This window comes from Delphinapterus leucas, chromosome 4, assembly GCF_059928025.1.
Source record: "Delphinapterus leucas isolate spDelLeu-1000000601 "Yukka" chromosome 4, BTC_Dleu_Yukka2, whole genome shotgun sequence".
In the NCBI taxonomy this organism is placed as follows: Eukaryota; Metazoa; Chordata; class Mammalia; order Artiodactyla; family Monodontidae; genus Delphinapterus; species Delphinapterus leucas.
This window is the reverse complement of record NC_143132.1, coordinates 138,818,188-138,844,334: the sequence shown is the minus strand read 5'-3', so window position 1 is coordinate 138,844,334 and position 26,147 is coordinate 138,818,188. Positions and strand designations below refer to the sequence as shown.

Sequence of the window (26,147 nt, the reverse complement as noted above, 5' to 3'; positions counted from 1 at the left end):
AATAGTCAGGTCAAATAAAGATAGGCCCTGATTATGGAGCTTTTCAGCAAGCTGGTCAAATAGTGACAATTCTCTGGAGATGGGGCTTTGGGGGAGTTCCAAAGCCATTACAACCCTACCAGTGGCTACTTAGCTGTTGGTTTTCATAGTTACTGTAGTTGTGGGACTGTTAGTCTTCAAAGCCATCACAGAGCTTGGTAGTGGGGGATGAAACTGGGGACCACATACATGGCTCACTGTTCTGAGAGTCAGCTGTTTTTCTTGAATAACAATTTTCAGACTGATGTAGGACTTTTATTTCTAGAATTCTGAAAAAGTTGATTTTGACAGTTTTTGCCAGTGTTCTCACTGTTTTTATAGAGGAACAGATTTTTTAAAGTCCTTACTCTGTCATTCTAAAAACAGAAAGCCTACCTGGGTTCTTAAACCTACTTCTCAAACCTATATTTCCACACACTGTATCAATATATTCCATATCAAAAAATGTATTTCCACAACAATCACTTATTTATCCATTTTCACCCCCTACTGTTGAACTTTTGGTTTGCTTCCAGTTTTTTACAAGTAAAAAGAAAGCCAATCTGAACAGCCTTAAAACTAAATCTCTGAGTTTATTCTTAGTATCTCCTTAGGATATGTACATCATAAAGGCTTGTAATATATAATGTCCAAAAGCCCTCCAGGGATTATGGATGTATGAACTATACTTCACCAAAGGGCACTGTGTGAGAACACCCAAATGCTTTACTAGGCTTTCATGCCACTTGGTTTTTTTACTGCATTTGAGAGCTGTTTATAAGTCCCTTTCTTAAACCCTCTCTTCTGTTGCAGTATGACATAACTTAAATGGCTTCTTCTCCCTTCTTTTCTGACTACTCGCTTCCTGTCCCCAAAATTCAATTTTGTAAAATTCAGGCCTCAGGCCTCCTCAGGTCTTTATAGCCCTTTAGTTCAGGGTAGTGATAGCACTCAAAAATTTCAGCTTCCAACACTATCTATGACTCTAAAATATGTAATCTTAACACTGATAACTTTCTTGCATATGCTTCATATTGTTTCAACTCTTCATTGGGACAAAACTCCACTTAGATGTTTTACCATCAAATTCAGCAAGTACCAAATACATCAATCTTCCCTAAAACTGAGAAGCTAAATGAGCCAAAAATGGGGCTGCACAAAAAGTGTATATGGAAAAGACAGTTTAGAATACTACAAAGGATTAAATTGAAAAATATCTATGTAAAAGTGTAGAAAAACAGCAATTTTTCAAGAATTAGTCCCCAGGGGACAAACTAAAAGTTTAAGTCAAATAAGAAAGAGGAAAATGGCAGAGCCAAGATCCAGATGGCCTAAATCACGAATCCAAATTCAATGAGAAAGTAAGAATTGGGAACTGGGTGGTCAGCCAACATAATGCATAAGGGAAAAGCCTCAGTAGTCAGAATGTACTAGATTTCCTAAGAAAATATAATATCACTTTTGCTGCTCTTTCCCAGCCACCAGCTGCTCCCCACATGGTTCTAGCAATAATAATGGCCTCCTTCTCCCTCATCAGTTCACAAAGGCATGTGATGAAGGCAACACTTTCTATTCCCTTCCCCTCCTCCCCTCCCTGGACCTAGAATGAAGCACCTCCAAGCCAAGGCCTACTGCAGTCCACAAACAAGAGAGCAGGTATTACAGCAAAGCAAGAGAGCAGCTGTGGCCAGAGGGAACCCAATCTCCTAATCATCATACAAACTTCCCAAAGACTACAGTTACTGTCAGCTAAATTGCCGCATTTTCTGGTATACCACTGCCTAAAATATGACACTGGGATACAGAAGGCATGGCTCTGTGATAAAGATCATTTGGAATTAACAAGAGAGGTTTTTGCAAAGTTAAGTTTACTCAAGTCAATTAAACTCACCCTCCTAATAAAAGCAATAATGAATGCAACTAACGATGATAGTAACAAAGAACCATTTGGAAAATAATTATCAGAAGAGGTTTTTAAAATATTAATCAAAATGCTAATAATGGTGGGGGAAAATCAAAAGAATGGTTGTAGGCAGGGAAGAGGCAGGGATTTCATGCAAAGGAACATGAGGGTTCGTCCTGGTTACATCTGTATCTTGAGTGTGGTTTAAGCTGCACAGGTGTGTGTATTTGCTGGAACTCATGGAACGTTTAAGATCTGTGTACTTCACAGAGTATGAATTTTATACCAAAAAAGAAAAGGAGAAATATAAACAAATATTAACAATATGCATGCTGAAGTGTTTACGGGAAGTCTCCTCATGTCTACAACTCACTTTGAAACACATTTTTAAAAGATGAATTGATAAGAGGATGGATAATTATATGACATAGCAAATATAGTAAAATTATTAATTATTTAGAATCTAGCAGCAAGCATATGCTTGTTCAGTGCAAAACTCAACTTTACTTGAGGTTTGAAAATTTCACAATAAAATATGGACAAAAAATTGCTACATGGAGCCAGGATTCTTTTACTGGTTTTCGATTTATGTTCTTACCAATGCAATGCCAAGACAGAATGAACATGAAAAAGAATTAAGCATGTTGTAAAAATATAGAGCTCTTTTTAAAAAATAAACAGAACAAAATCATATCAGGTTGATAAGGAGTAAACTTTTGACTTATTTTAGTTTATCAAAGATATTTTGTTGTTTGACCATTTTGTAGTTAACTCTGGTCAATGAACTGATAAGGAGAAAAGCACCAAAGGTTCCCCACATCTTTTCATGTACATAAGATTCAATTTTGATTTCTAGTAGCTTTCTTTTCAGACCCAGACCAAACTAGGCACAGAACAAATATGAATATCAAGTAGGGAGATACCTATAAAGTTGTACAAACCTAAAATAATTCTTATAATCCCACTTATCATAATCACATCATGCATATTTGAAGAGTCTTAAAGATTTCAATAATTACTTCTCTCTTGACTACTCCAGTGGGTCATGTTACAATATGTGTTGTCCTTACACAGCTGGACACTCCATCATTTTCTGACTCTTCCCATATGCTCATACTCCCTCTAACCCATTCAGCAAATCTTGATGGCTCCACCATCAAAACATACCCAGAATCTGATCATTTCCCACTACTTCCCCCTCTCGCTCCATTACAGAAAAAGCCTCCTAATACTTCTGCCCTGCACCTCTTCAGTCTATTCTCAACACAAGAGCCAGAGTAATTCTGTGGAAGTTTAATTCAGATCATGTCTCTCCACCGCTCGGGACCGTCCAAAGGCTCCCATCTCACTCAAAGTCAAAGTCCAAGTCCCTCACAATAGCCTGCAAGGCCCTGTATCATTCGGGCCCTCTGACCCTCTTTCCCACTCACACAGACCTTTCTGCTCTTCCTCAAACATGCCAAACATCTTTCTGCCTCAGAACCTCTGAAGCCCCTGTGTCTGCTGCCTAGAATGCTCTTCCCCAAGACATCCACATGGCATTTTATCTCACCTTTGTCAGGTCTCTCCTTAAATGACGTCTTCTCCGTGAGGCAGCAGATGAGTTCTTTAAACTCTACTCTACCCAACCTACCGCATTCTCTCTCTCTTTTTTTGCCAAATTTTTCTCCATAATGTATTTTACCATCTAATACACTATATGTTTTACTTATTTACACTGTTTATTGTCTGTCACCTCCCACTAGAAGAAAAGCTCCACAGAACATGTATTTGTGTCCATTTATCATTACTGTATCGCTGGTACCTAAAATAGCACCTGTCACGGAATGAGCACTCAATAGATACTTGCTGACTGAATGGATGGATGGTTGGACTCTCCGCCTATGCATAGGTTACCTGGTGGTGGTGGTCTTCCCCTCCATCTTCTGACTGTTCCAGATTTTCACTGTGCCATCATTTGAACATGTGGCAAAAAGTGAATGTTCATCAGAGACTCTAATGCGGTTCACAGCAGATTTGTGTTCATGAAGATGTGCAACTAGTAGCCCCTTAGGCCGCCACCCTAAGGAAAAGCAAAGGAGTGTGTCTTAAGTTGCAGTTTACAAACACAATCTTTCCTTCACCCCCAGCTACAAGCACCAACAGCCAACAGGAGAACAATCATAAGAACTAAACAAAGGGTCCCAACAGCTAGCCAATTCAGAGTGCCCTACTGGACTATGACAGATACTATCGCCTATGGAGAAAGACACCCATGTTCACGTAGCCTTAGAAAGACTGCACTGGGCCCTTCTCCAGTGTCTGAGAAGGCACAATAGTCGCCTGCTACCCGGAAAAACCCTGACTACTTGTTTAATAGCAAGAGGTAATGACTACCCTGACCTAGAGAAATCAGGCACTAGGGAGGCAGCCCAGTCCTGAAAGCCTCGAACACCCACCACACCCTCATGTGTGACCGTGGGGTACTTATTTAAACTCTGTGAGCTTCAATTTACTCAAACGTAAAATGAGGGGGAAATTACTTAACCCAAAGGATGACTGTATTGGTAAATGAGATATAAAGAGTCTAACACTGTCCCAGGGCCACAGTAAACACCCAAATGTTGATTTATTTCTTCCCTACCTGCAATCATTTATTCTGTGATATCAACAGGTTGGTATAAACAGTACTATAAATTATAGCCTCAGAATGCCCAAGGATTTTCTAGTACTTTCTTTATGACATCTATACACTTCTGTTTATGTATATTCTTTTTGTGTATAATTAATTTCCTCTAATAAATTATAAATTCCCTGAGGCCAGAGAACTGACTATGTCTTATTCATTCTGAATCATTCACAATACCTAGCATAGGTCTTTGCATATAACAATCTTCAATATTTGATAAATAAACTTTTATATTAGGCATAACATTTAATAATATTTAATATTAATCAATTTTAAAATAAAACAAAACAGAAAGCTATGCTGAAGATTATACTGTATTGGGAGCAGCACTGTGCCTAATTAAGTAATAATAAAGTCATTTTAAAATCAACTTATTTCTTTTACTAAGAAACAAAAATGAAACCAAGACCATTGCCATACCTGGCATACTCAACAATAGAAAAATGTTTCCCCTTGGATCTCTAGCTCAAATGTGTGGAAAGAACAGCTGAATGCGATTTCTAAGGAGGATATGCTGAATTTGAGAATAATCAAAAACACTTTGCCATGAAGTCTAGATAATCTAGCAGGCTAGGTTGAACATTTCCCCCTAGAGAAAATCAATTTCACACAACCACTCAAGTGTGGAAAGAAAAAATCAGAAGCCCAACAGTCACTGCACATTTCCTGAACCACAAAATCTGACACCTTTTCTGGGATTACTGAATAAAATGTATAGCTCCACTTTAAAATGCCACTTATAAAGACAGATTCTATCATAAAATAGTGTGTGGTCAACTTTTTTTGTTTTTAAAGCAGGGCTGGTAAATCATATTGAACTATATTACAGAAACAACTTAAACATTCCAGGATATTTATTTTCATAAAAAAAAATTATGTGACTAAAGATGCCACTTACCACTTAATAATATTTCTAAAATCTTTAAACCATTGCTCTCCACCAGAATTTTCCCTGAGTTCACAATGGAAGCCCGTGGGGATTCACATGACTTTTCAGTCTCTACACATAAGCACACTATACATTTCTTCTCAGTTTTCAAGCTACATTTTTATTATTAAAATCTATACAGAAACTCATTAAAAATGTTTTTAAAAATCTGCCAATCCAATATCAAAGACTAGCTCCACCACATAACACTAGGCATGTCTGTTAACACAGTGAGATACAATTTTCACCTGAAATATCTCTAAGTTTCTTCTAAATCTTCTCAGAATACAGAAGTGCTTTCCCCAAAATCTTAATGTTGATGATTGCTGAGTGATGGTTATAAATGATTTTGTTTTCTTTCTAAAGCACCCATTATTTTCTAAATGTTTTTACCTTTTTGTTTAAATAAAATTAGTATTAAACCCTTCAGAAATAAAAAGCCAGAATTTACTCTAAGAAGCCTGACATTCAATGAGAAAGTGGCATGACACTAAGCAGGTAGGTAAAACCTAGTACTCTAAATGGGGAACATGGACCACAGACAGGACACAACAGTAGGTTACTGGCCTAAAAGGCACTGCCACAGCTAAGAAGATACAAATTTCACAAATAATGACTTGGGATTTCTCACTTATTGGTTCTTCGTGTGGGCTTTCAAAGTGACAGTTTTGTTCCCACTTCCTTTGCCTTGTAACTGATTATCAGTTTCTTCCATCAGATTCCAGGCTCTGGCACCTGGGCTGGAATACAACTACCTATCAATGGCACATTTACCAGGTGGTGGCGGTTTACTCTCCCACTCAGCATTTTCCATCATCTGCTTAGCTATCCTCTCGGCGTTACACTGCTCCCGTTTCTGTTGTATGAGTTGCTGAAGCTCAGTTTTACACGTTGTGATCCGAATCTGGTAGGTGGACGGTAAAATTGTACTACTTAAAACCTGTATTGTTGGTTTTCTATTTTGGACGTTTGTCACTTCTGGAACCTGCAAAACAAAAGGAACATACATATTTGTGTCACAAGCAAAGTGTATTTGATGATAAAAATGCACCCATGTTCTCTCTATTCATTACACCAGCCTTCTGTCCTTATTAATGTACCAATTTTTAAATCCATTTAAATACAAGGACATTTTTTTCAATGAAAGTCTAGTTTAAATGCAGTTTAACCACAAGTTCCAGGACTCTATATTTTAAAAAAATTATCAGTGTAGCAATAATGTTTAACAAAAATCCTCATTAATTTAACTGAAGAGAATTTTAATTTATCAGTTGGTTCAATTCATATTTTTCAATTAAAATATAATTGGCTAGGAAAGAGTTACCTCAAATTACAAACTTACTTCAAATATATCAAAATCATGATGACATTTCTCACACAGAACAAACTTGGGCCTTTTCTTCCCAGAAGTATTTTTGCTATTTTACAGATATAATTATGTTATATTAGAAGAAGAATAAGAAGATTTTAAAGGTTCACTGCAGTCTAATTAGAATAACAGTTCATAATGACATCTTCAACCCACAGTTTCAGACCACTTTATTGGTGAGTACTCTAAAACGAGACCTTTTTGGTGCTTTCAATACTAGACCTCCCCTTAGCTATAAAGTTAAAGATAAACCTCTCTTAGAAAGAAACAGATCCTCCCTAAAGGACAAGTCACTGTATTGATTTTTCCAGTACAGTACACAGCCTTTAAACATCCAAAACAGTAGAACGGGATCCAAAGACAAAAGGCGCTCTACTGCCTGGATGATGATACCTGTGGAGAAGTCGACAAAGGGGCACAAATGCCAGCAGAGGACTCGGAACGAGGCGGCTTCCCAGCCTGAATCACCTCCTGGTCACTCCCTTTAGGTAGGGCCTGTGGGATGCTTGGTGGTTCCAGTGACCCAAACATGCTTTTCCACTCTTCATTTACATTTGAGTCTTGTTTTACATGTTTTCTAGCTATGAAAAAAGATTCAGAATAATCTACAACAAATATGTGCTTTTATTGCTCTTTGTGGGGGGAGGGGGACAGCAATGGACTTCATGTGCTATTTGTTCTTTATGACGGCCAATTTATTTATATTTACATATAAACTTGTTAGCTCTCATTTCATCTCTGGGGCAGATGGACAGATGCACTCTTTCAACAGTGTTAATAATTAGACCTAATTGCTTCCTAGTTTCCCAAGGCTAGCTCAATTTCAACTAACCACTTTCTCTGAAGAACCAACAACAAAAACAACTTTTTCAAATGTCACTGACCACACTGCTAAATATGACCTCTCTATATCCAGCATCAGTTACATGGGGGGAAAAAAAGAATAAAAAGTCAATTGCAATACGGTCACCTCCTGACTACAGATAGATGAGAAACACTTTTTTCAAAAACTCTGATTATAAAAAGTACACTAAGTAACAAAGTTTTGGCATTCCAATATGTAGCATGAATTGCTCCCATAACTTTGTAAACCTCATAAACTATAAAGTTGAATGATATATTACTATATTATTTTGCAAAAATTAAATAATACATACTGTTTCACAACTTGCTTTTTCTCCTAATTAATTAATACAGCTGAACATTTAACCATTCTCCTATTAATGGACATTTCAATTATTTCCTTTTTCACTGAGAACATTCTTATACATATTTCTTCACATGTCTGTCAGCGTTTCTATGAGAAATTTCCAATGGTGAGTCAAATAGTTAAAAAAAAAAGAATATGTTCAATTTATAATCTCACCAACAGTGAGTGAAAATGCCCATTTCCCTGCCCCCTTGCTAACACAGGCATCAGTCTTTGCTAATCACATAGGCAGAGAATGGCATCTCATTTCTATTTGCATTCATTTAATTGTTGACCTTTCAAACATGTGTATTTCTATTCTTCTATCACTTGTATTTTTTCTTTCGGATGCTTGCAGTTTTTCTTATTAACCTGTATGAATACTTTACATTTTATGGCTGCAAACCATTAATAATTAAGTTGCAAATACTTTATTCCAAGTTCAGCAGTTAGAAGTTTTTTTAAATGTAATTCGTCAGCTGCCCTCAAAATCTGATACTGGAATAAAGGGATCTTAAAATAGAGGGATCCATGTGCTTGGAAGTGAGTGTATCTCCAAAAAGGGTTAAAGGAAGAATGCGTGAGATCTTAAAACCCTCACACAGAGTCAATGTCACTGTCACAAAAGCCGACAGTTTTAAATCTCAAGACTTCAAATGGTGAAGGTGTCTCTAGTCTCTCCTTTGCAAGACTATTCTTTTCAATTCACTGGGCGTTACCTACTAGCGACAAGCTAGGAAACTTTACCTCATTTCATATGGACTATTGGCCTTGGGTTGGTGTTTAAAGGACTAAAAAACAGAATTTCACCTTCAATCATATACTTCCACAGAAGCAAGAGAAGGGCTTTGGAGTTAGGCTTTGGTTTGAATTCTGACTCTGACACATACAGACCTGTGAACTTGGAAGGTTATTTAATTTCTTAACTGTTAGCCCACTTCTCCACTTTTCCTCCCCCAAATCTTCCTGCTATGTCATGGAGTCACTCACTATATTTGAAAGTTCTATATCTGGGAAATGTGACTTTTTAGTTTTACTACTAATCAGCTAAAACTAGCCTTATGAAATAACTAATAATAACAAGCTAAACACACACACACATAAATGTACTAACCTCGCTTGTCATCTGGTTCCTGTTTGGTTTTAACAAGATCAACTTGTCTCCCAGTTATGCCTAAGGCTGCCAGGTCAATTACACCTTTCTGACTACTATCATGGAGATGGCTCTGGTCCACTATATTGGCCTTTGCTTTGTTAGATTTCATCATGAAGTCTTTCAGTGCCAAGAGTTTGTCTTCCTCTTCCTCCGTCATTCCCTAAAACCAAATGAAACCATATGTCCTAGGGGTTTTTTTTTGCAAGTAATATCAGGCCTCAAAATGACTAACAGCTGAAGGGTCAAACCACTCAGTTTAAACTTTCAGAGTCAGAATGGTAAAATGAAGCAAGTAAAGGCAAGAGAAACAGAAATTTATCAATAAAGAACAACATCTCATAACTCTGATCTCCCAGACACTCTCCCTCTATTGTGGCATCTTCCACCTTGTATCATGATTTATATCTTAACATTCTTTCTAAACGGCGACATTCAAATATAATTCATCTTTGAAATCTCCAAAGAACTTAATACAGTGCGTGGTAACTAGCAGATCTTTAATATATAACTTTGAATAAACAAACATTTAGTATCTAAACAAAAATTCTGGAAATATAATATGAAGCAAAAGAAAGTGTATGTACTTCAACTTGGTCCCTAGATGTGTTGAGAATACGCAGTGTGACACTGTTGTGAAGGCACTCTGATATATAAAGCATTCTGCACACCTCAGGGACTGACAGGCAAATGTAAGAAACACACCCACCAGCATTCCAGGGTAACAGAATGACTGGAGTCAGGTTACCTCGGTTCAAATTCCAGCCCCATTACTTACAATCTGTATGACCCTGGGCAAGCTACCCACTTTCTCTGGACCTCTATTTATCTATAAAATGAGGATAATTACTAGCACCCATCTCATACGGTTATTATCAAATTTTAATAAGTTAATCCACCCAAGACACTTCAAATTGTCTGACAGCTAAAGAATACTAATTTAAATAACAAATTCAATGTGCAACTTAAATATTCTGGTACATGGACAGTTCTGCATTTTCTTAACTTTCCAACCATCCACAGACTCCTCTAGAATGTTTTTATTATGCAAACGAAAAAAAATAAAATGACAATTCCCTAAGGCCTCGATATAAAATCCCTCTAAAACTGGAGTTTAAGATAATAGTCACAATCTGCTGGCACAAGAGGACATAAACTCTAGAAAGTCAGAAAGCTAAGAAATTCCTTGTTTCTTAAAATAACATTAAAGTAGTGATACAATAATTATAAGGGATCCTTGACTGAATATTTTCCAATATTAACCTGAAATTCATTTACTTACACTTCTCCTAAAATTTGCCTAGACAAGCTGACAGCTGTGGTAAGAGTTCTACTCTTTTTTTTTAGTCTATGTTTCAGCTCACAAGGAGGCTCTGCTTTAGTCCACACAAGGGAAGGCCATCATAAGGCCATAATGAAGGCTGAAGTGGAGAGATACCCCAACCATGGAGGAGCTCTGAACATATTTTGCAGAGCAAAAGCAGCCAGACACAAAAGTCACATATCGTACGATCCCATTTACATGAAATATCCAAAACAGGCAAATTCATAGAAACACAAAGTAGATTTACTGGTTGCCAGGGGGAGAAGCAAATGCGGAAATGACAACTAACCGGAATGGGGTTTCTTTTTAGCTGATGAAAATGCTCTGGAATTAGACAGTGGTGATGGTTTCACAACTTTGTGAATACACTAAAAACCAGTGAATTGTACACTTTCAAAGAGTGAATTTTATTGTGTGTGAATTATATCTCAATAAAAAATGTTAGAAGTGCACCATCAAAAAAAGAAAAAACCCTGACAAGGACAATTACAAGAAAGGAAAACTGAAGGACAAGTCATTCATGAGTCTAAATAAAAAAAATTTTAAAAAAATAAGTATCAGCAAACGAAATCCAGACTGCAAAAAAACATTTTGCATAATATTTATATTACTTTATATTATTTAAATTGAGTTTATTATTTTTATGTATTTTACAATAAAAGTGTATTTAAATATAAATATAATATGCTTAAGTTGTGATTAGTCCAAAAATCTAGGTATAAAAGGTTGATATGACATAGGAAAATCAGTATAGTTAACCACATTAACAATATAAAAAAAAAACATGCAATGATCTCAATAAAGAAGAGACATTTGATAAAATTTAACATTCTTCCACAATAATCCTCTTAGCAAGCCAGAAACAGAAGAGAATTTCCTTAATCTAATAAAAAGATTGTACCAAAAAAACTATTAACAAACATCACACTAAATAGTATAATGTTGAGAATTTTCCCACTGAGATGAGAAACAAGACAAGAATGCCCACTATCACAAATTCCATTTACACTACACTGAAGATCCTCCTCATTTAAATAAGGCAAGGAAAACAAAAGGATTCACATAGGGGAAAAATGAGTAATATTGTTACTACTATTCACACATGGTAGGACTGTGAATGTACAAACTCAAAAGAAGCACATAAGCAAGTTATTAGAATTGCTAAGTCAGACAAGGTTGCTGGATACAAGATCAGTAAACAAATTTTTTTCTATATACCAGCTGCAAAAACAATTTTTTAATATACCAATTATAATAGCATTAAAAGTCAAATACCCAAAATATTTATAATTAAAGATGCATAAAGCTCTACAAAGTAAACCATAAAACATTATTGTGATATATTAAAGATCTAATTAAATGAAGACACGTACCATGTTCATGGACTGGAAGACTCACTGTCAAGATCTGATTCTCTCCTATAGGTTCCAATGCAATCTCAATCAACATACCAACAATTTTTTTTATTGAAGTGACAAGATGAAATATTTGGACACATCATTTGGAAAATGTATATGGAAATGCAAAGGACAAAGGACAGCCAAGACAATCTTGAAAAAGCAAAACAAGCTGGGAGATTCTGCTCTAACCAGAGGTCAAGCCCAGCAAAGTGCAATGCTAATGTGAGTCCATTAACGTGCCCTCAGACTTCTGCTTCCGGCCATGATGTATAACAGGGACAAGATTTACCCTCCCATTTTAAACAACTTTAAAACCAGAGAAAAAAATATGAAACACTTTCAGACACTAGAAAACAGGAAGCACATGGCTGTGATTCCCCAAGATAAAGGTGAGTCCTATGACTGTCCCAGCTTACTCTGTGAAGAGTTTCCAGGCCATGCAACTCAAATAGGATTCAATAAAGCCACGTTCAAGAGACAAATCAGAGTTCCAGGAAGCCAAAAGACTAAATGTGTGGGGCAGAGACCTGGAGAAGGGGGACGCGGCACAGAGCAAGAGCTATGGTCAGGGCTCCTCCAGCCTTCCACTGAGTGCTGAACTACATGTGTGTGAACAGGATCACCTGGGACCAGAGAAAGGCAACCAGAAAGCAGTAAGCCAAACAATCCCAGAGCTCACACAGGGCTGGAGATCACTCATGTTCCTACCAGCCAGAGATGAGAGACCTCACCAGACACAGCATCATGTCCTCACAAGTCCTTAGGAGTCAAGCTAAATTGGCCACTGACCCAAGGTTGCTCTAGATCTGCCCTAACAAAGCTCAATAACAAGGCTTAACAGGATCAAACCAATTCCAAGTAACTTTAACTGTAGAACAAATCTAACACTATACAGCCATCCACAGGACCCCTGTGGATAACAAAATACACAGATGCTCAAGTCCCTTATATAAAATGGCAGCGTAGTATTTGCATGGAACCTACACACATCCTCCTATATACTTTAAATCATCTCTAGATAACTTATAATACCTAAAACAATGTAAATGCTATGTAAACAGTTGTAAATACAACTATGTAAATAGTTACCAGCATGAGGCAAATTCAAGTTTTGCTTTTTGGAACTTTCTGGAGTTGTTTTTTTTTTTTAATATTTTCGATCCACAGTTGGTTGAATTCATGGATGTGGAACACATGGATATAGAGGGCCAACTGTATAAAGGGATTCAGCACCCAACAGCATAAAAGTCACAATCAACAGAGAATGCAAAATGGATGGTCAGGAGTCAGAGGTTAGAGGAAAACTTACATTTTACTATACATTTTATTATACTTACGTTTTATTATATATCTTCTTATATACCTTTTCAATTTTACACCTTGTGTCTATACTACCCAGTCAAAAAAATTTTAATTAAAAATATTTAAAAGATTAAAATGTCAAGTATTTGTCATTTTTTAAAGTAAGGAGTGAAATCATTTTGTACTCTGTATTAGTGTCTGATTTAATAAATAAGAAAAAAAAACCAGGGAGCTCTCATAGATGAGATCAATCTAAAACAGCCCTGCCATTTGTCATCTCCAGATGGTAAGTCCTATTGAAAATCTGGAGTATAGGCAGATTCCAACTCCCACATGTTCCAAAAGTGTTCTTTAAGTCTATTATCTGGTGCTCTGAACATACCACAGAAACAATGCTAGGCTGCTCTGGAAAGGCCTATTTTACTCACACTGTATCTCAAGTGTCCTCAAGTGGTCCTACACTAAAGAGCACCGCAGAACCCCAAGTAAAAAAAAATTCTGCAGGAGGTTTCAGAATTCCCACTTGCGGAGGCTAAAAACATGCCTCTTCCCTCTGTATCCCTGACTTTAGGAAAAGGATTCAATTCCTACCTCCAAAGCGCCCCCTGGCTCCAAGCCTCTTCTAGTAATCCCAAGAAACTCGGTAGTGCAGGGACCAAAAAGAAGGAAAGGCAGAGAAAGGGCTCGCAAAGGGCTGGAAGAGGTGAGCCGCCCAAGGACTTCTTCCTAAGTCCACATAAAACTCAAGCAAGCCTTTCAGCTTTAGCTCCCTGTCCTCTGTTTATTCTGAGGCAAGATGGCACAGTGAGGGGCATGTGGAGTAAAGACAGGTTCAGGTTCCAATGTTAGCTTTGAAACTTACTGAACTGTGTGCACACAGGGAGTTAATTAACTAGGCTTGCTGAGCTTCAGTGTTCTTATCTAATAAAATGGTGCTAACTATTGTTCAAGCTTATTTCAAGGACAGTCACACAATATAGAAGGTATAGACTCACTGTATGTCCTCAAACAACGGAAGCCAGTGTTGTGCTGTTACTTCTGAGGACCTCGGATACTCTGGCCTGCTGTTCCTTCCACCAGCAGCAACCACACCTTAAAGAGTATTCCTGCCCCTGAAGAGTCTCCTAAGATTATTATTCACAGAAACAACATAAAGCAGGGAATTCCATATTCCCCTTTTCCACTCATACAAATGAGAGATGAATGAATACATCAAGCACTGACACGTAGAGGAATACAAGTCAGTGGGTTTAGTGATTTCATCATGGCACCAGTGATGGGGGCTGGCACCAAGGGAGCAGCAATGGTGGGAGGGTTTGAGAGAAGAGCAGTAGGAAGCAGGAAGTAGAAAGGCTATAGAAATTGTCCCGTCCCTCTCCCTCCTTTTACCCATGGCAATGGAAAACTGACACCCGCAGCAAGGTGAAAAGCAAGTTTTAGGAACTGCAGTGGCTCCCTGAAGTAACTAATGACTTACAAAGAAGAGAAAACTTCAGTATAGAAGCTTTCAACTTAATATACAGGATTTGCAGGAGAGAGAATAATACAAAGAATCGCACCACCCAAGCTCAAAGAAACATCTAAATTGGGGTGGTTTTTACTGCATGCTGAAATCTTGTTAAGGATTACTTACTCAGGAGAAACAACTGAAAAATGTGATTCAATACCCAATTTTCCATAAACTGGAAAATACATCTAATGTACAAGCCAATGTTAAAAGAAAACTCAAAGAAAAAGCTCTCTGGCAATTCAAGTCACATCAAAGGGAAGTCCTCTGAAATACAGGAAATAGAGCCACTGGCCTAGAAGGGACATTCAGAGGCAGCTCTAGTTTCCAGATAAACTTAGACCTAAAAGAACCAAGATGGTTATTGACCAGCCTCCCACAGAAGCCTATCCCAACATTCAATCACCCAAACCAATGTCTGGGCATCAAACAGCACTGTACATTCAGTAACAAGTACAATACATGAAAGGATTTACAGCCCAAAGCTGACCAATTCTCTCTCTGCGATGGAAGTATTTTCTCATCTTCTTTTCTCTTAGACAAGACAATGACTGATACTCATTCTCTTAACCAAGACGTCCTGCAGACTTAAGGACAGTCAGGTGTCCCTCAGTATTCACCTTAAGTCTCAAAGAACATTGATTCAGAAACCATAGCCTTTATTTCTAACCAGTTTCACTCCTACCTTGTCTTCTCCAGGATCCACACATCCCTCCTAAAACAGGATGCTGAATCTAGATTTAATATTTCTAAAGAGGACTTACCAACGCCAAGCATAATAAAAAGATCACTTCCTAATTCTAACGAGATTTGTTAAAAGGATCCAAATTCACAGACTTTTAAGATATAGCAGTAAACTGCTGGTTTATTCAATCTAAGACGCATTACAAACCCCAGTTATTTTAGCTGTTTGCACATAGTGAAGACTCTCTAAATTCGAACTGAAATAAACCAGGATTTTTCTGCATTGCATCTGTGTTTTGTAATGTTCCTTTTAACTGAATTTCATTATATTTTTGATGAAATATGAAATGCAATCAAGAATATTACTTAAATCTAAGGTTATACCTACTCTTTCCCTCATTTACATAGCCAGTAATCACAAAAAAACTTACTAGGTCTCTCATGATTCCTTTATTTAGCTCAATCCAATGCCTTATCATCATCATAATATGTCTTAGATACCAAAGCAAATGCATATTTGCCAGATTTATTTACTCATTTGTTATGATACAACTTAATCAAAATATTTTTAAACATTTTTAAGAGTGACATGTATACCTCAATGTTTTTATAAATTTTGCATTTAAATGTTAAGATTTCAGAAAGGTGATACAACCTGTGAGAGCAATTTCTTCAGAAGCTGTGCTATGGCAGGGTCCTCAGGTGGAGGGCAGTCAGGAAGAGACCCATTTCGTTTCTTCTGACGCATGTGAAGATGTCTGAACAAGCTAGTAATATCTTTAGACCTCAAAGCATAATCAAATATAGAACGACTTACTGGCTCTTTTAAAACACTGAGTAGAACAAGTTTTCTTTCAATCTATATTAGAAAAATAAAAAGAATCAGCCAAAGAGACAACATAGAGTACATCTGTTTTCAAATTCAATAAATACATAACCTGTGTAAAGTTAACATAGATATTCATTTCCTAAGAAAATGGGAGATATCAATATCTGCAATTTTTGCTTAGAAGAAAAAAGAGTACCAGTGACCTTTAGAGAGCTATGGTATTTCTTCATTCATTGTTAGCATCTGAGTAGACATCTGTGTCTATCATACTTGAATACTACTAATAAATACTCAGACTAGAAAAGTTTAGATCCCAAGTTTTCTAGATCCCAAAATGTCAGATGACTTCCTAGATCTAAAAAGTACCTGCAGTTCACAGGTCAAGTAGCCAAAAGTACTGATCCAGAGAAGATGCTCAACAGCCACAGGGCCACCCTTCAGTCATCAGGTTTTCCCAACAGCTTCAACCACTTCTAAAAAACGTTACTCTCTCCACAGAGTTCATAAAATCCCTCCTTTTTTAATCCCCAAGAATATTCTCCTTGCCAATGCACTTACAATAAAAAGGATGAGCATTACTAAACAGTAACCAAGAGGACTTTCTTTAGATATATTTAACTACCTGGTAAGTTGGCCAGTAGAAACCAGCATAAAAAGGTATCTTTTGTCTAATCCAAACTGCAGAAAGGTAAAAATTATGAAGCATATAATCAGTCTCTCAACTCCTGAGCCTGGCCTTTCAAAATATAAAACAATGATAAAAGCAAAAAGTAATAATAATAATAATTTCTGAGAAAACAAAGAGAATGGTGATTTCTAACAAACCACTTATATATCAGATTTATTTTAGTAAGCCACAACTAAAAGTTATTACAAACACATGCAATTTTCAATCCCAGAAACACTTTCTCTTTCTTTCATTATGAGTTTAAGAGCCTAACTTCTAAATACAATATGTAGTCAAAGTAGTAGGAATCTCTAGACCTGATTTCCAAGGAAGCCTTAATAAACTTCAAAAAGGGGGGACATATTTTCTAGCAATATTATCCATCTTTCACGGATATATAAATTTTGGGGGGGATAAAAATTTTAAAATCTACAAACTCTATGAAATAGAGAATGATGATTTCACAAATTGGATTAATCTATTATGAAAAGTAAGGATCGAAGGCAGTCAAAGCCACTTGTTTGCAGAGGATATCCAAGGCCATTTTCTCCAACCATAGGGAAGGCACACTGGGGCTTATACAAGTAAGAGAAAGCTAGAGAGGAATGGGAATTTGCAAAAGCAAAATTAGAGCTTTAGTAAAAAATAGGACATTTTAGGATGTTTTAACAGCCAGAATCATCTCTCAACAGTCCATTCAATTTAAATATCTATTTTGATAGTTGGCTGTCCAGCAAAATGAAGGGTATAAACACTGACAAACTGGTAAATAACTGCCTTGTACAAACCAAAGACCCAAAGTTTATCATCAAGTGCTACACTGCTTGGTAAGTGGGGGGAGGGAGGGAACAAGAGGGGTGGGGTAGTCATTAGATTTTAAAAAAAAAAACAAAAAACAGAACCAGTTAGTGCTCCAAAAACAAACTTCTGAAAAATCCTTTTTCAAATTTATTATAAATGTGGAGTTGGACTGAAATCAGTTATACTTTTATAACAAAAGCAGGTCCATTAATATACGTTTCTGCTATATTTCACTTAATACCAGATGCTTTACAACACTGCACAAAAGGAAAAAGGATGAACTACCGAGCGCTGCGTTACGTACAACATGATGTACATGTAAGTCTCTTGAACTTCTCTCACCTTCCAATGTGTTTGTTCCATTAACATTAACTAGCTTGAAAGGAATGTGAAAATGCTGTAGCCCAATTTAAATCTTTAAAATTTTAAATAAAAATAGGACTCTCTAAACCTTTCTTTAAAGGGGCACAGTTTGGAGGGAAGATGGATTCCAAGTTGGAACATGCATACCTGTATTATTGGTTGAGTAATATATGGGTCAAGGTAAGGCATCAGTTTGCAGTAGACATCAGCTGTGCTTATTTGGTGAGCTACCACTGTGATAAATCCCACAGCACCATAGCGTATCCACAGATTGGGATGACACAGAAAGGGGGCTAAGAGGGAAAAAAAGGTATGGATTAAACGATGTTCATAAACAGTCTCACACTATCAAGATAAACAAATTTTCACCTTATAACACAATTGATAAAGAGATTATACCAAATGTTACCATCAGGTTGCCTTCATATACTCAATTATCCTGGGACTTAAACTGAACCAAGTGAACATACTGCTATTATAATATTTCCTACCACAAATATCAGCAATACCATAGAAGAGTAAAAATAGCTACCTCTTTTCTTAGGATTTAAATTGTTATATTTTTAGTCAGGGCTGAAGATCAGTGGGCATATACTCATTTACAAGACTAGGTTAAAAACTATTGGAGAGAGACATAAAAAGTCCCAACAGTATATAGCAAACTATTACTCCCCCACCCAATACCTCCACAAAGTCCAAGGACATACCATTTACAACATAAAGGACAAAGAAACTGAGTTGTTTCTCCTCCAAGCCACAGCTTAAATTAAGGGAATGATTTCGCCTGACTGACATTCTTTTTAATGCAAAGATTTGATGACATAAAATACAGTACTCATAAATTCATTCACAAGGCGTTATGAATGGAAACTAAAAGCCAGAAAACATATGATGCCCATTCTTAAAGAGTTTAAGATATAAGAAAATTAAATGAATATCTTTTCACAGCTTTTATTTTAACTATTTTCTGTACTACACCTAAAGTCAATGATTCAACTAACGGAAGTAAGATTTAGAATAAAATTCAAACATCCAAACTAACCTGATTTAGAATAAAATTCAAATTTCTAAAAGCAAAAAAAAGTACTTGTTCTGAGGATGTAAAAGCATCGGCATTTAGAGTATACAAATTTCAAAAGAAATTCAGGCTAACAGAGAAATAAGAATATTATCACAGTGATGTCAACATCATGGTGGAGTGAGATGCTCCCTTTGTGTCTCCCCTTTAATCTACAACCAGTAAAACATCCACAACTCAACAAAGGTGCCTCTGCCCAACACACCAGATGCAGGAGAATTCCACTTATCTGTACAGCTAGAGGTGGGTGGACTGGAACAAACAGGAGGTAGAACCAGGAGAACAGTACAGGTGGTGGCTGTAGTCCTGGACCTCTGACCATGGCAGCTAAGCCTGCAGCCCCAGAGAACATGGTAACAGCAGGGGAGGTGTACACACGACTCTGCCCTTCCCCCACAGCAGCAATCACAGGTAACTGGGCAGCAACAGCAGTGGGGCCTGGGACCCCATCCCTCCAGCCACAGAGGCACCCACAACTCTGGCCCCCCACACCTCCACCCACAGCAGCAAAGCCCTCGAACCTTACAATTCCAGACACGGCAGAGATGCCCATGCAATCCCAGCTCCACCCCATCCTCCCCCTCACCCTGTGACAGTGGAGCCTGGGACTCAGAGGATCCTGGACGTGGCAGGAGAGCTCACTATCCTGGTGCCCCAGGCAATGACGCCAGCAACACTGGCAGCAGCAAAGCACCAACAACACCAGAGGCACAAGAAGCAATAATGAGGTCACAGGGCGACACCTCTAACAGAGGCAGTGGAGGGTGGAAACTGTAGACTCTCAAACATAACCAGAGGCAGCTCAGGTAAAAGAAATTAAAAACCTGTGCTGTCGGGCCACTTACTGGAAAACAAAGAGAAAGACCTCTAACTTCCAACCTGTTGAGTCATTACAATCAAGTAGAAAGGTTTTTACTACTTCAAAGGCACAGGAAGAGGAATAACTCATCAAGCACCATGAAGAACCACAGTAACACTGTACCACAAAAAGGAAAGGAAAGTTCTCCAGAAACTAAAGTCAAAGAATACTGAGATCTGACAGAGAATTCCAAATAGCTGTCATGAAGAAACTCAACGAGCTACAAGAAAACTCACAGAGACACTTCAATGAGCTCAGGAATAAAACTAATGAACAGAAGGTACACTTTACCAAAGAGACTAAAACTCAAAAAAAGAACCAAACAGAAATCTGAAGCTGAAGAACTCAATAAACGAGTTGGAGAATGCAATTAGAAAGCACTGGAAATAGAGCCGACCATATGGAAGAGAGAATTAGTGAGCTCAAAGATAGAAAACTAGAAATCTAAAAGTAGAAGAAGAAAGAGAAATAAGATATTTAAAAACTGAGGAAATTCTACAAGAGCTATCAGACTCCTTTAGGAAGGACAACATTAGGCTAATAGGTATCCCAGGAGAAGAGAAGGAGAAGGAAACAAAGAGTTTATTTAAAGAAATAATAGCTGAGAACTTCCCAAGCCTGGGGAAGGAACCAGATATACAAGTCCATGAAGCTAAGAGAACACCTAATTACCTCAATGCAAAAAGACCTTCTCCAAGACATATTATACTAAAATTGTCAAAAATCAATGACAAAGAAAGAATTTTAAAGGTAACCTACAAAGGAACCCCACTCAGGCTACCAGCAGATTTCTCAGCAGAAACTCTACAGGCAGGAGGGAATGGAATGACATTCTCAAAACATTGAAAGATAAAAACTGTGACACAAGAATACTCTAGCCAGCAAAGTTATCATTCACATATGAAGGAGAAATAAAGAGTTTCCCAGACAAACAAAAGCTGAGGGAGTTCATCAACACTAGACCTGCCATCTACCAGAAACAAAAAGGCAGAAGTAAATAGAACTTTGAGTAAGGTGATAAATACACAGACTCAGAAAATAGCAACTCTTTATGAGAACAGGTTTTTAAACACTTTATTATAGCATAATAAAGGAGGTTAAAGGGGGGAGGAAAGCAGAAAAACTAACTATAGCTACTTCAATTTGGTAACAAACTCACAATATAAAAGGGATCGTTTAAGACAACAAAATGACAAAGAGGGAAGCGGAAAAGGACAGAACCCACAGAGGTAAATGAAGATGCCATCAGTAGAAAAAGGATTATTTTACCTATGCGATGTTTTATACAAACCTCATGGTAACCACAAACGTAAATCTAGAGCAGAGACAGGAAACATTAAAAAAATGAGGGGGGCTTCCCTGGTGGCGCAGTGGTTGAGAGTCTGCCTGCCAATGCAGGTGACACGGGTTCGTGTCCCAGTCTGGGAAGATCCCACATGCCGCAGAGCAGCTAGGCCCGTGAGCCATGGCCACTGAGCCTGCGCATCCGGAGCCTGTGCTCCACAACGGGAAAGGCCACAACAATGAGAGGCCCGCGTACCGCAAAAAAAAAAAAAAAAATTAGGAAACTGAGAAAAATATCACAGAAAACCACCAAACCAAAATGGCAAACAGAAACACAAGGAAAAAGAAACAATGAAGATATAGAGCAACCAGAAAACAAAAGATTAAATGGCAGTACTAAGTCCTCATCTATCAATAATCACCCTAAATTTAAATTGGTTGACTTCACCAATCAAAAGACACAGAGTGGCCAGATGGATTAAAAACAAGACCCAACTATATGCTGCCTCCAGGAGACTCACCTCAGCTCTGCAGACAGACACAGGATCAAAGTGAAGGGATGGAAGATGACACTCCAAATTACAGCCTAAAGAGAGGGAATGTAGCCAAACTCATATCAAGTAAAATAGACTTCAAGCCAAAAAAAGGTAACAAAAGACAAAGATGGACAGTATATAATGATAAACAGGACGATTCATTGAAAAGACATAACAGTGATTAATATACATATATACACCTAACATAGGAGCACCAAAGTATACAAAACAATTATTAACAGACTTAAAGGGAGAAACTGACAGCAACACAGTAACAGAAAGGGCTTTAACACCCCACTTACATCAATAGGTAAATCATCATCCAGACAGAAATAAACCCACACATGTGGAAAACAAAAGAGCACAGAACATACAATGGAGAAAGGACAGTCTCTTAAATGGTGTTGGGAAAACTGGACAACTACATGCAAAAAAAGTGAAACTAGACCACTATCTCTCACCATACACAAAAATTAACTCAAAATGAATTAAAGACCTGAAAGCACACAACCACTGAAAGAAAACATAAGCAGCATGCTCTCTGACATCAGTCTTAGCAAAAATCTTTCTAGCTATGTCTCCTCGGGCCAAGAGAAACAAAAGCAAAAATAAATAAATGGGACTACACCAAACTAAAAAGCTTCTGCACAGCAAAAGGAACCATCAACAAAACAAACAGACAACCTACTGAGTGGGAGAAGATATATTCAAGTCATATATCTGATAAGGGGTTAATGTCCAATATATATAAAGAACTCATACAACTCAACAACAAAAAAACAAACAACCTAAACAAAAAGTGGGCAGAGGAGCTGAACAAACATCTTTCCAAAGAAGACATACAGTTGGCTGGCAGACACATGAAAAGATGTTCACCATCACTAATTATAAGGGAAATGCAAATCAAAACTACAATGAGCCATCACCTCTCATCCGTCAGAATGGCTATTATCAAAAAGATGAGAAATAGTAAGTGCTGGAAAGGATGTGTAGAAAAGGAAACCTCATATACTGTGGGAATGTAAATTGGTGCAGCCACTATGGAAAACAGAGTGGAAATTTCTCGACATTCAGAACTACCATAAGATCCAGCTATTTGGGGGTATTTATCCAAAGAATAAGAAAATACAAATTCAAAAAGATACATGCACCCCTATGTTCACCATAGCTTTATTTACAATAGCCAAGATATAGGAGCAACCTAAGTGCCCATCAATGGATGAAGATGTGGTATAAATATGCAATGGAATATTACTCAGCCATTAAAAAAAGGTGAAATCTTGCCATTTGCAACAACGTGGATGGACCCTGAGTGTATTATGCTAAGTTAAATATGTCAGACTGAGAAAGAAAAATACCATGATTTCACTCATATGTGGAATATAAAAAACAAACAAACAATAAAAGTAAAATAAATGAACTAAACCAAACCAAAGCAAGCATATAGATACAGAGGACAGAGTAATAGTTACCAGATGGGGAGGGGCAGGGAGGAGGGCAAAATGGGTAAAGGGGATCAACTGAATGATGATGGACAGAAACTAAATTTTTGGTGGTAAGCACACTGTAGTGTGTACAGAAGTAGAAATATAATGTTGCACACATGAAACTTAAATGATGTTATAAACCAATGTTACCTCAATAAAAAGTAAATTTAAAAAATAAGAAATGATTAAAAAAATACTATTTCATGCTAATATTACTTATATAAATAGGGGAAGAGAAGAAAATTGTTCAAGATATCTGTCTCCAAAGTTCTCCCATTTCCAATTCTTCTAACTACACATGGAGGTGGTTTTGATTATTTCATAAACACCCTGCAGCCTCTGAGATGGCCAACAAGGGAGGGCTGGTAGTTTCCCTCTCACAACAGAGAAAATGAGGACTGGACAAACCATTGAAAAACCTCCAAAAAAGAAATAAACTCAAGATGACCTGGCAGAGTTAGGCACTAGATGAGGCTGAATTAGTGGTCCCAATTCTTTGTGTTATCTCTGTTATACAGTCACTCTTGCCTGGTGCTCATGGTGTACAAAGGGTACTTCTCTTGTCCCTCCCTCTTGTCTCAGACACAGTACCTGCTCTAGCCAATGGAATGTCAACAGATGTAACACAGAGGCTTGAAATGTGTGGCAGAGCTAGGCTTCTGCCATCACCCAGAACATAACCTGGGTGGTTGCTGCCCCTCCAACCTGGGCCCCAGAATGAGACAGATAAACCACAATCACCACAGGCGTCTGGGAGATGCAAGGCCTAAAGCAGAGCCACCCACTGAGCTCACAGATGCATGCTGAGAACTTGACCGAAGGATTTACTGGGATTTTGTGGTTGATTGTTGTACAGCATTATTATATCAGTCAGTAGCTAACTGATACAAAGAACCTGCAAGACTCCAAATACAAGAAACCAGAATCGAGGATTTCCTATAAAACATCCAATACATTTCCAATTATCTGGGGACAAGCAGATGGAAAGGTGAGTTTTCACAATGTCTAAGTGGGAAGAGTGTAGTTTTTAATCATGATAATCACCACCACCACCATAATTCCCTTTAAGAATCACTACAACAGGCTAACCACGCATAAAGACAGAACAGAGAGATGCATACAGTTTATCACTTGTTTTAAGTAAGTAGGTGTTTCTAAGTTATTAAAAACTTTCTTCTTTTAAATAGTTCAAAATGCCAACAAATGACTATTTGCTTGATTTTTCTCAGCAAGGGTTTTTTTCCTCCCCACAGCTAGTACCAAATTCAGTTCCAGTTCTAAGAGAGCATCACACCCAAAAAGTTGTACCACATTAGGTTTATTCTATATCTAAAGATAATAATTTATTTTGATACTAAACTTAAGATACATGAGGACCCCATATGTTCATCCTATGACCAATGACTAAAACCCATAGGACTCAGAAAAATTTCTGCAAAATTTGACAGGAGGGGTAAAAAACTATCTTTTATGATAATTTTTGCTTAAAAATGGATGGACATCCATTTTGCAGATAAATAAAATGCTAGTTATATGCCATATTAAATCTCAAAAATAATTTCCAAATAATTAGGCAACAGAAGGAACGTATTATGTGAAATCATAATATACAAGTACATATTTATATACAAAGGATTTTCATTAGAATGAAGAAAATCAAAGTCGAAAGCAAGAAAAACTCGACCCTTAGGAGGTAATGCCACTTTCACAGGAGAAAAAAAGAAAACACTGATGTGAGAATTCACACAATGAGAATGAGCAGGAAAACATTCCAGGCAGCAAGATATGTGTGTTAAGATGATACATATTCTCTTTAATATTATTATGAAAAGGGGTGCTTTCTACGTCTGCCTTACACTACACAGGATAAGAAATTCAAAAAACATTCTAACATCTTTCATTATATTAATAATTTTTGTTTCCCAAGCTATTAGCTCTTTTAAAAATTAAGAAGAAAACAGAGATGACTCCCTCAAGGTTTAGCACTCTGCAGCTTACACAAAAAATCAAAATCATTTCAGTGTAATAGAGATTTTTATCATGATTATGTTGCCAATACTCAAAACTTTTCTATTAAATTTGTCATTTTTTTAACATAATCATCAAAAAATTCAAACCAAATTAGTGTTACGAACTAAAAGAATGATTATAAATATTAAGAGTACAAAATAAGAAACCTACATATACTCAGATTTCCACAAAATTTTTCTTTTAAAAAGCTACATTCATGCCTAAAAACTTCCAGACATTTTATACCTCTCTACTATCTAACCATCTAATTTCAACTATCAAAATAAAAACTCCTTTGTCTTTTTTCTCTGAGGATTGCCTCAAGAAAAACCTATTAACCAAATCTAACTAATTTTGTCTTTCTATAAATTTTCTTGGCAAAGCATTCAGCAGCAATAAAGTATTTTATCTAAAAATGCAATTTCCTAAGATTTCACATCTTCTCAGTACAAAGCCAACTTGCAATCTTATCAATACATTGGTTACTTTCTTAAAATGAAGTGTTAAGAAGACTAAGAGCTTCTAATATTTTTAATTTTACAATGTGTCACATGTACCTGTTTGCTCTTATTCTGAACTTTAAGTTGATGGACCTAGATAACTGTTATATAGGTCAAGGAATTAATTCCTTTCATTGTTTAATAAAATTACTAACAGTAGTAACGTCAATACTACGAATGCTTAACTGGAGATCAGTGCAATGACAGAAGTCACAGACAATCCTCCACATCCAGTTTCAACTTGATTAATGGTCAAGTGTCCAAAAACATAAGCTGACTCTTCAGAGC

The 26,147-nt window shown here is 37.1% G+C and overlaps 1 protein-coding gene across 5 annotated transcripts in view; it reads right to left on the bottom strand.

Moving 5' to 3' along the window:
- The window catches only part of PIK3R4 (phosphoinositide-3-kinase regulatory subunit 4), a 74,124-nt gene that overhangs the window by 24,979 nt on the left and 22,998 nt on the right, over window positions 1–26,147 (bottom strand). For 4 of the 5 annotated variants that reach the window (XM_022561728.2, XM_022561729.2, XM_022561727.2 and 1 more), the window contains 6 exons: window positions 18,253–18,398; window positions 16,101–16,304; window positions 9,190–9,391; window positions 7,280–7,467; window positions 6,292–6,502; window positions 3,818–3,983 (listed from right to left, as the gene is read on the bottom strand). In XM_022561728.2, the coding sequence (XP_022417436.2) occupies window positions 3,818–3,983; window positions 6,292–6,502; window positions 7,280–7,467; window positions 9,190–9,391; window positions 16,101–16,304; window positions 18,253–18,398 (1,117 nt within the window). The remainder of the gene's footprint in view (window positions 1–3,817; window positions 3,984–6,291; window positions 6,503–7,279; window positions 7,468–9,189; window positions 9,392–16,100; window positions 16,305–18,252; window positions 18,399–26,147) is intronic. The other variant, XM_089911158.1, reaches the window with a different exon arrangement.